Here is a 12424-nt window from a genome sequence, read left to right on the forward strand (position 1 = left end):
ATCCTACCATGTGGATTCATGGATTTTTTTTTCACATTCTGTCTCTCACAGTTGAAGTGTACCTCTGGTGCAAATTACTGACCTCTGTCATCATTTTAGGCGGGGGAACTTGCACAATCGGTGGCTGACTAAATACTTTTTTGCCCCACTGTAACTCTAAAATCTCAGCTTCCTCAAAACGTGTAAGGTTTTACATTGAGAAAATGCTTTCAGTGGGTATGATGTGACTGATACCAGGCTGCTTTGAAGGGAGGCGAGGGTTCGGAGCTGAGGTCCTTCTCCCTCCTGAAGAAGGAGCTGGTGGACTTCATAGCAGCTGTCCTGGAGGGTCACAGCTGCCTGCAAACATAAGGAGACAACTAATCACACTCCAGTTACTAAATGTAACATAAGCATCATCATACAGTCCTGATGAAAAGTTTAAGACCACTTAAAAAATGGCAAAAAAATCATATTTGCATGGTTGGATCTTAACAAGGTTCCAAGTAGCGCTTAAACATGCAAAAACAAGAGATGGGTGTGAGACAAAGCATTTTTATGAGCATGCGATTTATTAAAAAGAACGCTTAAACTCAAACAGGCTTTACAGCTTTACAGAGGTAGGACCACGCCTCTACCTCAGATGCCGTCTCACGGTTATGGGGCTGGAGTCGGCACCAGTAATGGGCTTAATTTCAAGGATTGTCCAGTGTCTTGACGGACAGCCAATTGGATCCTCCAGCTCAGTGCTGGTAAAATTTTTGGGGGGTCTTCCACTTGACTTTTTTGTTCCATAACCCTCATTTAAAAAATTCCACATGACTGTCTTACTCCGTCCCACCTCAGTAGCAATGGACCCCGCTTTTGCAGTTCAATAACCCAACCACATTCAAAAAGGGAATCTTTTTTGCCTTTGCAAACAAACGTCACGACAGTGTGACTACCTGGCAGAATTTGGCCTTTAAAAGTCATGTGGTCCTAAAACTTTGATCAGCTGTAAAACAGCCTGTTTCAGTTTAAGCATCGTTTTCAATAAATTGCATGCTTGAAAAAGTGTTTTGTCTCACTCTCATTTCTTCTTGTTGCACGTTCAAGCTCAACTTGGAACCTTGTTAAGATTCAACCATGCAAAATATGAATTTCTGCAATTTTTCAAGTGGTGTTAAACTTTTGATCGGGACTATATTAAGGCTATTAAGGCTTTATTAGATGCACAGTCTTTGAAATCCCTTATCTATATCTATCTACAACCTTTTAAATACCTCTTTATTTTAGAGACTGAAAATGTAAGTTATGGCAGATTACAAATTCACTATTTAGCAAAAGAAACCAGTAAAAGTTCCTAAGAGATTTATTTCTCACCTGTAGACTGTATAGAAGTTGGGTCAGGCTCTGGACACTCTCTGCCACCTACAGAAAACAATGGGTCAGTACAGTGAAACAGTAATGTATATTAATCCATCAACAAACACTGTTCATTGGGGACTAAAGAGGTTGAACCTTCACCAGTGTCCCTTTGTTCTCTCCTTTTCTCAGCTCAACAGCGGAGCTCCACAACGAATTGTCCATCCCGGCTAATTCACTATCAGATCCAAGAGAGGCGGAGCTCATGCTTAGCGTGCTCAGATAATCCGCTGTAGGGACAAGGGAAGGAGATGTGACAGCTTGCATATATGCAATGTGGTCAAGAAATTACAGTAGACATTACAGTAGACACTGACACATCAGCTGCAGTGTGACACATATCCCAGAAAATGTAATGCTGCAGTGTCTGCCAGTGACTCACGCTCAGACGGAGACTCCTGAATGCTGCTGCCGTGGCTGTTATAACTGCAGCACTCAGGGCCTCGGACAGGAGAGCTCTGACTCTGCACAGCGATGCCCTCACGAGCCTGGAGAATGGTGATCAGGTTTTCAGCTGGAGGAACGGCAAATTTTGATCAAAACTTAATGTTTTGCAACACTTTTATTTCAATTTATTTGTTGTTTCCTACATTAGCATGCGATATATAGACTTTTTTATAATTTGCTAATTTATTCAAGTTTGTAATACTAATTAATATACTTGTTAAAACGAATATTTTCATTATAAGAAATCAACTAAACTTATATTGCTACATTAAAATATTATTTCCCAAGAACATTTCTTTATTTAGAATCCCCTCCAAAATCAAAAATTGCTGCCACACTCGACCTTTTATACCTTCTCTGAGTGCAGCTGTGAGCAGTGAAGAGGCCTGTCTTGGTGTCTCACTGTCGGTGTATGGTACTGATTCTACCAGCAGGTGGCGATGTGGTACAGGTTCTGGTGACTGGAGGGTTAATTCTGTAAGCTCAGCATAAAGCTGCAACTTCTCCTCCAGGCTGTTGCAGATTCGTTGGTCTTGACCCAACAGCGTTTCTACACAAAATGAACGAAAAGATTACGAGGAATGGGTCTTGTTATGCTTCATAACTGCACAAACTCTCTGTGATATGAACAAATAAACTCTAAAGTAATCTTCTGGTCTCAAACACACTTTCCTTTTTTACCTTGGAACTTGGTGATCTTCTGAATTCTCATTTCTGCAGCTTGCCTGGCTTCCTCGGTCTCAGCACTTCGCTCATCTTCCTCCTCTTCCTCAGGGCAGCTAGTAATTTGTGACAATCGTTAACACACATTAACCGGACCTACACATGGCGTCTAAGCTGCACAAACACCCTAGGTTTGACTTGTGCTTACATGTACCTCTCTACAGCTTGTCGAATGTGTCTCATCCATGCATTCCTCTCCTCTCTGCTGGTGGTATGAACTTCATACATCTCTGGCCCCGCTGAGGATGCAGAGATGAGAAACATCCCTCTCTCTTCATTGGCAACTTCTCTGACGATGAGCTTTTGTAGAGGGATTACTGGAGGCTTCTGGTCCTGTAGGTTGAACCAGATTGGTTAATAGACAGAGACACATGGACAGACAGTTTAATCTAGTTTCTTTGATTTAAAAGATTTCTTTTTTTTCAGGGGGAGGGGTTGATATTTACCACAGCAGCAAATATGAAGCGCTGATCTTTCTCTTGCAGGAAAACTAGAATGTCAGTGAGCAAAAGAGCCAACGTATCTGAAAAGAGAAGTGTGGACACAAATAGTTTGATTGTCTAAAACCTAAATAAACAACACATCATATATCCCGATATGATTTCATATCCACCTTTCAGACGTCCTGTGGCTGTTTTCCAGTAGACCAGCCCTTTGTGCTGCAGATCCCTATGTTTGCTGTGCAGGTCCTGTTTGCGAAACACCTTGCCATTCTTAAGCTTGGCAAAGCTTTTGTTCTCCAGCCGGGCCAGCACTTCCTGAAGCTCCTGAAACTTCTCATATTTATTTACAGTCAGGTCCACTGCTGCAACAACATCACGGATCTGAGCCAGGGCAGTTGACAGGTCAGAGTGTTCTATACTTCCCTCTACGAACAGAAACAATAGCCAGAGGTCATATGAATAATCCAATTTGGAAAACAGCTTTTCAATAATGCAGCTTTTTGTTACGATCTCTTAACTGATAACAGACAAATAAGCAGCATTAAAATGTATTAAAAAAGATTCCTGTTTTAGGTCTTTAAATCAATAATTTTTTAAGAAGTGGTTTAAAATGCTAAACTTTTAGGCCAACATTTTGTTATGCAATCACTAAAACTTCCTCTTGCTTTTCATTTGTTCTTCTCCGTTCAACAAATATGCAACAGACTTAACATTTGCATATCTGCAGTTTTGCACAAGTCACAGTAGAGTAGACCCACCCTTGGTATAATGTAATATCCTCTCCAGCAGCACTGGGTACTTGGTGATGCGCTGAGTTACAAGCAGGATAAATTCTGGGACCTCTCTTCGTCTGACCAGCGAGTTATTGCTCTGTTGCTGTGAGAGACAAAGAATTTTAGCTGCTCAAAATATTTAACTGTAATATAACTAATTGAAAAAAAACAAACAGTGGATCTGGATTCAGGGGCTTACCCTGACAAAGTTTTGAAGTTTCTTGTTCTGTTGCTGTAGCTCTTTGAAGACGTTGACAGCTTCGATGTGGTGACTGCAGAACTCTCCATACAAGTTTTTCATCTTCTCAGCATTTTCATCTGAGAACTGAGAGAGACTAGATGCTGAGCACAGACGTCCATCTGAGTATATTTATTTTACATAACTAAATATCAACTAACCTGCTGAAGCAGTATATCTCCAATCCTGTGGATGATGTAATTTTGGGAGTTCTCTGTTTGGGTTTCAGCCTGTCTGCGTTCCTGCAGAGCTCTGAAGAGGTTCCTGTGGAAGACCAGCAGGGGATCCAAACAGGGGAAAATCCGGGCCACACAGTCCCAATCCAGCTGCAGCTCCTCCAGCATGCCTCTCCTGAACACCTCCGACATGACCGTTAGGGTCTGGATATGGTGCAGCTCGGTCTGCATCAGCTCTGAAAGAGGACAGCCAAACTGGGTATGGGATACTGAAATATCTGGCAGGGTTTATGTTTCAAACTGTAGATGCAATGTTTAGTTTGGCAAAGGTTTCTCACAGGCTGAAAATAAACCATCTGCGCTTCACAGGATTTTGATATGTTAACACACAAAGGTTGACAACACTGGTGGTACAAGTAATAATGAAACACATTTCTTTGGAAACTGCAAAAAAGTTAGCTTTTCACTCAGCCCACAGAATCCAACATAATCAGCTATATGATTACAGATGCTGGTTGTACAGTATACAGTGCTTTTATATAAAATATTAAAACAGTATTGTTAATTTATTGTTAATTCCAGGCCGGCTGGATTTTCTCACCATAAATAACATCCTGGCGTTTGATTGTGTGTCTGTCGTGTTGCCTACAAAATTCGGCAGTGACTGCAAGACTCCATGACTCTGCTTCAAGTCCCAGCAGGTCAGCGGACAGGTCGCCCAGTAAAGGAGCATCAACAGTATCTACATGAATGAAAGTGATGAATAGCGTCTTATTTCTGGATCACTATTACAACTGATGCATGTACCAAGCCTCTCTGTTCTTCCTCACCTTGTGTGGTGATTGGCAGGTCGATGGCTGGGGGAGTCGTTGTGACTGGTGTCCCGTCATCAGACAGTGAGCTAATAGTGCAAGTTGGAGCAGCACACTCAGAGTCCGCACCTGCTGAGTCGCTCAGCCGTCTGAGGGAAAGAGAGCCAGGTCAGAAGAGCCTGTGTGAAAATCTAGGTTTCATTTATTTTTAGGCATACTAAAATAGAGTCTGCTTTTTGGACGTCTCAATTGTGTCCATCCATCCGCTTCCGTTTATCCTTTTCAGGGTCGCGGGGGGCACTGGAGCCTATCCCAGCTGTCGTAGGGCACAGAAGAATAAATTTTTTTAATTTCCAAATGTTTTTTCTACTCCTGGATCTGTGTGACATCAACATGAGGGAGTATCCCCAATGTGGTCATCTCAGATAGACAGCTCTGACTGGGAGTACAGAAACCCCATCAACCTGTTGTTCAGACCTGTTTGTCAGGGCCAGCCAATCAGAAGAAAACTGGCTTAAAGGGAGGGGAAGCTACGATGGCTTGTTTCATACAGTGGATGAACTATGGACGAACCTATAAATCATGGAAAACGTCTCTAAAAGAATATGAGAGTAAAAACATGGAGCTGGAAATAAGCATAATAGGTCACATTTAAAAGTAAACAAATTGAATTAAAAGACAAAATGAATGCAGTTCATTCATTCTTAATGCTTTTTTCATACTGGTGGTAATATTTTTCTTTTCCCAGATCATAACCAGCCTACCTGCTGTCTGCAGAGATAGAGAGGCTTTTAGTAAGCGGTGGGACTGTTTCTCTTTTTTCTCTGTTCATTGTTGGAAGCGAAGAGGACGGGCAGGAAGAAGAAGAGAAAATGGAGGATGGTGGGTTTTCTTTGACAGGGTCTAAAAAGGAAGATCAAAAGGAGGAGAAATACGTCATACACTGGACGCTTTCCCACTCTAAAAATAAATATTGCGTGTTTGTTTAGTATTCAGATGTTTTGTTTATATCTATGTAGTCACTGCTATAAAATTTACAGGATCATTAAACTGTTATAATCTTTCACTGTTTAACTGCAGTTTGATTACAGTTGTGACAATACATTGCAGATGTTGACACCTCTGTCTAATACCAAGCACTCAAAGAAGACAGAAAGCTTAAACTGAAGAAATAAAATGATCATGTTAGTGCAAATAGAGCACTCAACCCGTGTTCTCATGCACACGTAAACACAATCCAGACCAGATCCCCCACTGAGGTAGATTAAAATTTAACTTTTTCTTTTTTTTAAACAGGAAAGAAAAACAACAGAAGAGGAATGACGAGGGGTGAAGAGCAATGGCTTACTTATCTACTACAGGACAAGGGAGGACAGGTGAAAACTAAATGAATCAAAGACAAAGGGAGGAGCAGTGGGGGCACTCACTCTGCGGGAGAGAAAAGGCCTTGTTCTTCATCAGCAATGCATTCCTGTCTTGCAGTTTCTGGAAAGATATAATCATATCGCCACCAAAAGTTGTAAATCTGAGTGTTTTTGCTTTGAATAACAGGAGGATGTGGTTGTAATCACAACAAATTTAGTCAAAACTGGAATCAGTTAAAGAGAAACATGCTGGGAGATATTGTACTTATGCATGACTAATTTGTGATATCAACACATTCCCGGAGTTCCTTTGTCACCATGTCCAGGAATTTACTCTTCCTGTGGAAAAAAGTACCCACTTTCACTCTGCTCGTCTTTACTAAAGTAAATGACTACTTTTTCTTTGTTTTCCTTCTTTTCTTGCATTTTGCCCTCTTTAGACAACAAAAACAGGGGTGATAAGAGCCACAGGAAAACACAAAGGGAATGATTCAAACTAGATAACTAGCTACAACACAGTAACAGACTGAGTGACAGATTTCTGGTTTAGCTAGCATGTACTTAAATGCAATCTGTGGATTTTGGGTCCAAATAGTGCTACACAACAATGTTTTTAGGAGTGTTTGTGTGCACATGTGGGCAGTGGTTTGACACCATTCTGCTAGCTGACATTGAACACAGATGTAAATAATGAACGCAAAACAACCAGTATAAACACGTGTTTTACATACCAAACGTGTTTGCTAGATGTAAAAGTAAATGAATGTGTCGTTTAATGCATAGGGCATAAAATCTCTTTCTACAGCATTGTGGTCTGTTCAGGTAATAAAGGGTCACTACAGTGATGGATAGTTTACAAGTTAACATCTGGTGCAGCAGAAGAAAAGCTGTACTTACAATCCAGAGTGTAGGTCAAGCTTTAGTAATGTCAGAGCCTACAGTTTCCATAACACCATCTATAACATAACAAACCTTTTCTTTCTCATCTATTTATACAGGCTGACTAGTGCTAACTGAAAGTGCCTGACCTATTTTTGTAAAACTGACCTCATCCCTGGCTGACTGTGTAAGCCATACAGAAACGGACAAAGACTTTGTCCCCAAGAAGTCAGCTGACAAATGAAAACATGCGACATTTAAAAAAAAGAAAAAAAAAAAAGAGGTAGGACTTTATATTCTGCCAAATATAAAATAACAACATTGTTACTATGTGAAAACAGCACATCAAACATGAAGCAGTCTGTCACCAGCAGCTGTTTCTTTTTCTTTTTTTACATTTGTGAAGCTCTCTGGCTTGACTTTTTTCTTTTGTAAAACTATTTTTAAATCAATAATCTTGCTTATTTGCTCTGAGCGCAAATGAGGTGCATTGTGTTAATGATTACCTTTGCACAGGCTGCAACAGACTCCCGACAGTTCTTATGAACATTCAGTAAACAGTCTGCAGACAAGCACATATAAAATGTCAGTTAATTCCATGAACTGAGTTATTACAACATATGTGAATCCAGTATCCAGATGGCAGACAAACTGTTGTTTGTCACTAGAAATGTTGACTTTATGAAAGAAAAAAAAAATGACTTCATGTCTTATACTGAACAAAACATCACAGCAGCACGTGCAAAGAGATTTAAACAAATCCAAAACAGTTCAGCCACCACAGGACATAAAACAACATCAGCACTGACAGTGTAATACTTACTGGAGCACTGCAACAGCTCCTTCCCAGAAACAGACTTATCACAGGCCACACAAAGAGCAGGACCAGATGGAGACACAGGAACAAACTGATGACCATTAGGAGTGACTGACTTCTCCTTTCCCTCCTTCACCTCTTTACCCTTCACCTGTGAGGCAAATGATAGATATTTTTTAAATGTGCTCATTCAGCTGACAGTTATTGCAGATAATGCCATAATAACATGCAAAGCAGGAGAGTAGAAATAATATGACTCATTGCAGCAGGCAAAAAAGAGGCTTAAAGCAGCCATCTTCTTGCTGAAAAACACCTGTTAAAGTGAAGTTAGTTGAGATAAAGGGGCCTCTGAGTGAGCCTTTTTGTTTACATTGTTAAGGTCCATTGGGACTGCTGCTGTTATGGTGCTTTATCATTAGGGGGCACTGGGATGGAGGGGAGGGGGGTGTCCTCAGTGTATGCTGTGATAGAAGAATGTTTATTATCTTTTGAAACTTTGCAAGGAGGTCTAGAAAATGTGTTTGTTTTCTGAGTCTTCATGTGCATTGTGTTTCCGTAAATATAGGGAAACACTGTCGTTAAAAACATGCACATCCTTAAAGACAAGCACATATGTTCACAAGATTAGGAGTGCAGCACAGAATGTGTTTTGGTTCCCCATGCTGTGTGTGTGTGGAGCGGGGGTCTACATGTTATGTAAGAGAATATTTTCACTGTGTCTTGTTGCTAAGACCTGAAGAGAGAGAGAATTTTCTGCTTCACCAAATAAAGGCTTGTGCTCAGACAATGGCCCCCCCAGCACAAGAATTCCGACCTGGCATGTCTGAGATGTGGTAAACTTTTACTGCACTGCTTTTAGAAGCCTTTAAGTCGTGTGTGTGTGTGTGTGTGTTTTTTTTTTAATCGTAACCTTTAACTGTAGGCATTTTTAATGACATTTGAGTAGATCTGAAATCACAGCCAGCATGAATTAGAAAGTCCACTGCACTGTCTCACCTTAGTCTTGCTGCGAGTGCTCGACATCCTGCTCTTGAGGAAGCTGAAGGTCCGGCTGACTTTGTACTTCTCTGACTCGACCTTAGATGGGATTATGTATTTATCCCAGTCCTCATCCTCGATCCTGTTTTAGTGTAAATGCTTTAGTCAGAGGTCATTACAACTCCTCACTGCAATACTACCATCCAACATGCACACACTAACAAAAAGACATCATAATTTTAGTAGTTTAATAGACTAAAGAGAGCATAATAAGGTACACTGGTATCATGCTGGAATGAAAGAATGTCCAGACAGTCTTCCAGGACCCCTAGTCTACAGATTATTACTCTTCACAACATGCTCGGCATGCTTGGAAGTCACTATGGACTCTAGTGCATGCTATTTATAGTATGACCTTGCCAAAATGCAATTAATACGTGTCATCTATTTTCAGCGAGTTATGCTAGTTACATTGGGCATTCTAGGTGAAAGGCAACAATGACAGAACGTAAAAACAAACAACCATGCATTATCACATCAAACCTACAGCAGCCACCCGTCATAAGAAGTGTTAATATAATCTGCTTCTGCAGATTCCTACATCATCAGATGCAGCTGGGAAAAAACCTACATGGTTAATGGATGAGCTTGGGAACGGTCGCACAGCGGGGTTAAAATGACTTAAGCCACACATGCACATGTGAGGCCATTTAGGTGAATAACATACTCTTTGAGGAACTCTGTGAGGGTGAGGTGTTCGAGTGGTGCGCTGCTCTCCTCCTCTGCTGACTGGGCCCGCTTACGGAAACCCAAAACCCTGCATGGATATAAAGCACCTCAGGCCAAGTTGTTGTGTCTCTTCTCATCAGGTAACTCAAAATGCCAATAATATTCTAAAGTCTACAAGTCATTCCTAGAACAGTGTGGGAATGGAAAATTAAGATAATTACAGGTTTTGCAATAAAGAGTTACACTGGTGTTTGTATTATCTGCTATTTTTAGTTGAACATTTAAATATTAACCAGCGCTTTTTGGGCAGTGGTAGTTAAATCAGATGGATTCTGATATCGTAAAGGACAAAAACAGTTGGTGAGTCTAATCAGGTTGGTGTGGTTATATAAATGTAATTTATCCTAATACAATAATCTAACGGTGTAATATAATTTGATTGCCTAATATGATCTTCTACAGTGTTTCCTCTGTTAGCAATGGTTGTTAGAAAACAAAATATATTAGCACATGATGAATTTATGAGGCAATGAGATGAAATCGATGATAAAATGGATATGGATAGAAGCATTTCTTAAATGAAATCAAAACAAGCAATGTTACTACAGTGGTCCCCAACCTTTTTTCTGCCCTGTCAGATGGACACAAGAGCCCCTCATCAGCACCACGTACAAATGTGTTCATTTGACCTCAGTTTAACCTGGACCAGGACTACTTTTAGCTTATCAATTACCCTAACCCCATTCAGCTTCCATTCAGGCATACATAAGCCAGGGACATTTTCTATCACATGGGATCACGAGGACTAGTAGGCTAGATTAGCAAACTATCTCAACCATTTTTCCATAACTACTGGTGTACCATTTCAACTATTTACTTTAAATAGCAGCTACTTCATTTAACTGCTATCCATTATGTTTAGTGACCAGTTTCAAGTGTTTATTCATTGTGTTTATTTATCCAAGAGCCTATCTTATAATCTCAGCTATTTATTTAAACTGTTAGCAAACAATTTATATAGCTGACAACACTTTTAGCTAATAATTTTCAACCCTTTATTCATAATTTTAGCTCACTTTTTCATCTGCTTTCTAGTTATGTTTAGATATCATTTTGAGCTTTTTAGCTACTGATTTAAACTGTAACAGCCATATTTTCAGCTACCTGTTTTAAAATCAAGCTACAGTCATGTCAAAAAGAAGGTTTCCAAACAAGTCTATGCAGAATACTGAGTGCGAGTACATCCTTGCAAGAATTTGAAGTAAAAAAGTCCAGTTAATTTTTTCCCCCAAACTACTTAGACTATATCCTTAATACTTCCATAGAAATTAAGAAGAAGCAGCAGCCATGTGCAGCTACTTATGATCAAATAGTGCAGGACCTGGTTGGACTGATCATCAGCAAGTGTGACCATCTCTATAAAAGAAGTTTTGTCAGGTGTCTCACAACACAATGTCACAATCTTCAGCAAATTCTCCCCAAAGTCAGGCTGTGCAATGATCAGAGAAACTAAAAACCCAAATTATACATTTTAAAGTGACAGTACTTTTGCGTGGGAACTAATTATTTGTGCAGGGTAACAGTTTCCACACAAATATTAGTAAATGAGACCCAGTGATTCCAAGCAGAGCAGCTAATATACAAAAAGGATTGCTGAAAAGGAAAAGAATCAAGGTGTTGCAACGGCCCTGTCAAAGTCCAGACTTCAACCCCAAAGAAATGCTGAAGTGGAACCTTAAGAAAACTGTGCATAAACAAATAACTGCAAACTTCAATAGGTCAAGATTCCTCTGCAACAATGCGAAAAACTGCTAAAGTCATAGAGAAAATTATCACTTCAAGTTACTGCTGCTAAAGAATGCACATGGGATGTACTCCGTTTTCCAGAAGACTGCATAGTCTTTTTCACATGACTGTACTTTAACCACTTTTCACTTCTTGTTGAGATAAATGATTAAAATCTATTTTAATCAGTTCTGCATGTATTTTGGCTCTGCATGCTGTTTAGCTTTGATTAGCTACCCCGGGAAGCACTTGTACACAATGGTTGGGAATCCCTGCGTTACAGAGCAGGAATGTTAAGCAAATGTTAATTCATAGTAACTGTTAAAATCTCTATCCAAGATAAATACTACAGTATGTGCATGCTTCCCTTTCAACATCACTGATGTGGCCTAGAATTTTGCAAAATGTTTGTGAGGTCTGACATACAAAGAAAGCCCCGAGTTTTACTGTTTGCTCAGGGTTATTTTGAGGTTGTAATCAGAGAATATGCTGGCCCCAGCCTCACAACAGGAAGCATGTCACATCCTGTGCACTTAGACACCAACCACAGGTTTAAATCTAGGAAAACACATACACACACACACACACACAGACCCCCATGTAAACCAATCACTAATCACTGGTCAGCACTGTTGCCTAAAAAGGGAGGAACCTCTGAGCAGGACCCTACACAGTTGAGTGGTTCTTGCCTGAGCTCATGAAATGACACACTGGCTTTACCTCTTTTCTCTGGGCGTCTCAGTCAAGTTGAATGTTCTCTGCTCTGTAATCGACAACAAGGACAAGCATATCAGTATGCCAGACATAGATGTCAATACGGTGCATAGATCCAAAGTGAATCAGCAGAGAGGGTTAAAAAATCTTCCCCATTTAAAAT

The 12424-nt window shown here is 40.2% G+C and overlaps 1 protein-coding gene across 1 annotated transcript in view; it reads right to left on the reverse strand.

Annotated features, from left to right (window-relative positions):
• The window catches only part of LOC102193292 (rho guanine nucleotide exchange factor 28-like), a 42200-nt gene that overhangs the window by 5864 nt on the left and 23912 nt on the right, over nucleotides 1-12424 (reverse strand). Inside the window, exons 15-34 of the mRNA XM_013912151.1 lie at nucleotides 12268-12310; nucleotides 9052-9175; nucleotides 8062-8206; nucleotides 7745-7800; nucleotides 6423-6480; nucleotides 5760-5898; nucleotides 5014-5144; nucleotides 4785-4925; nucleotides 4169-4419; nucleotides 3969-4094; nucleotides 3755-3872; nucleotides 3167-3421; nucleotides 3000-3076; nucleotides 2708-2886; nucleotides 2512-2609; nucleotides 2183-2380; nucleotides 1766-1897; nucleotides 1480-1613; nucleotides 1342-1389; nucleotides 163-339 (exon numbers count right to left, since the gene is read on the reverse strand). Of these exons, the coding sequence (XP_013767605.1) occupies nucleotides 163-339; nucleotides 1342-1389; nucleotides 1480-1613; nucleotides 1766-1897; nucleotides 2183-2380; nucleotides 2512-2609; nucleotides 2708-2886; nucleotides 3000-3076; nucleotides 3167-3421; nucleotides 3755-3872; nucleotides 3969-4094; nucleotides 4169-4419; nucleotides 4785-4925; nucleotides 5014-5144; nucleotides 5760-5898; nucleotides 6423-6480; nucleotides 7745-7800; nucleotides 8062-8206; nucleotides 9052-9175; nucleotides 12268-12310 (2630 nt within the window). The remainder of the gene's footprint in view (nucleotides 1-162; nucleotides 340-1341; nucleotides 1390-1479; nucleotides 1614-1765; nucleotides 1898-2182; nucleotides 2381-2511; nucleotides 2610-2707; nucleotides 2887-2999; nucleotides 3077-3166; nucleotides 3422-3754; nucleotides 3873-3968; nucleotides 4095-4168; nucleotides 4420-4784; nucleotides 4926-5013; nucleotides 5145-5759; nucleotides 5899-6422; nucleotides 6481-7744; nucleotides 7801-8061; nucleotides 8207-9051; nucleotides 9176-12267; nucleotides 12311-12424) is intronic.

The sequence above is a fragment of the Pundamilia nyererei genome, unplaced genomic scaffold, assembly GCF_000239375.1.
Source record: "Pundamilia nyererei isolate P.nyererei 1_Seehausen unplaced genomic scaffold, PunNye1.0 scaffold00082, whole genome shotgun sequence".
NCBI lineage: Eukaryota > Metazoa > Chordata > Actinopteri > Cichliformes > Cichlidae > Pundamilia > Pundamilia nyererei.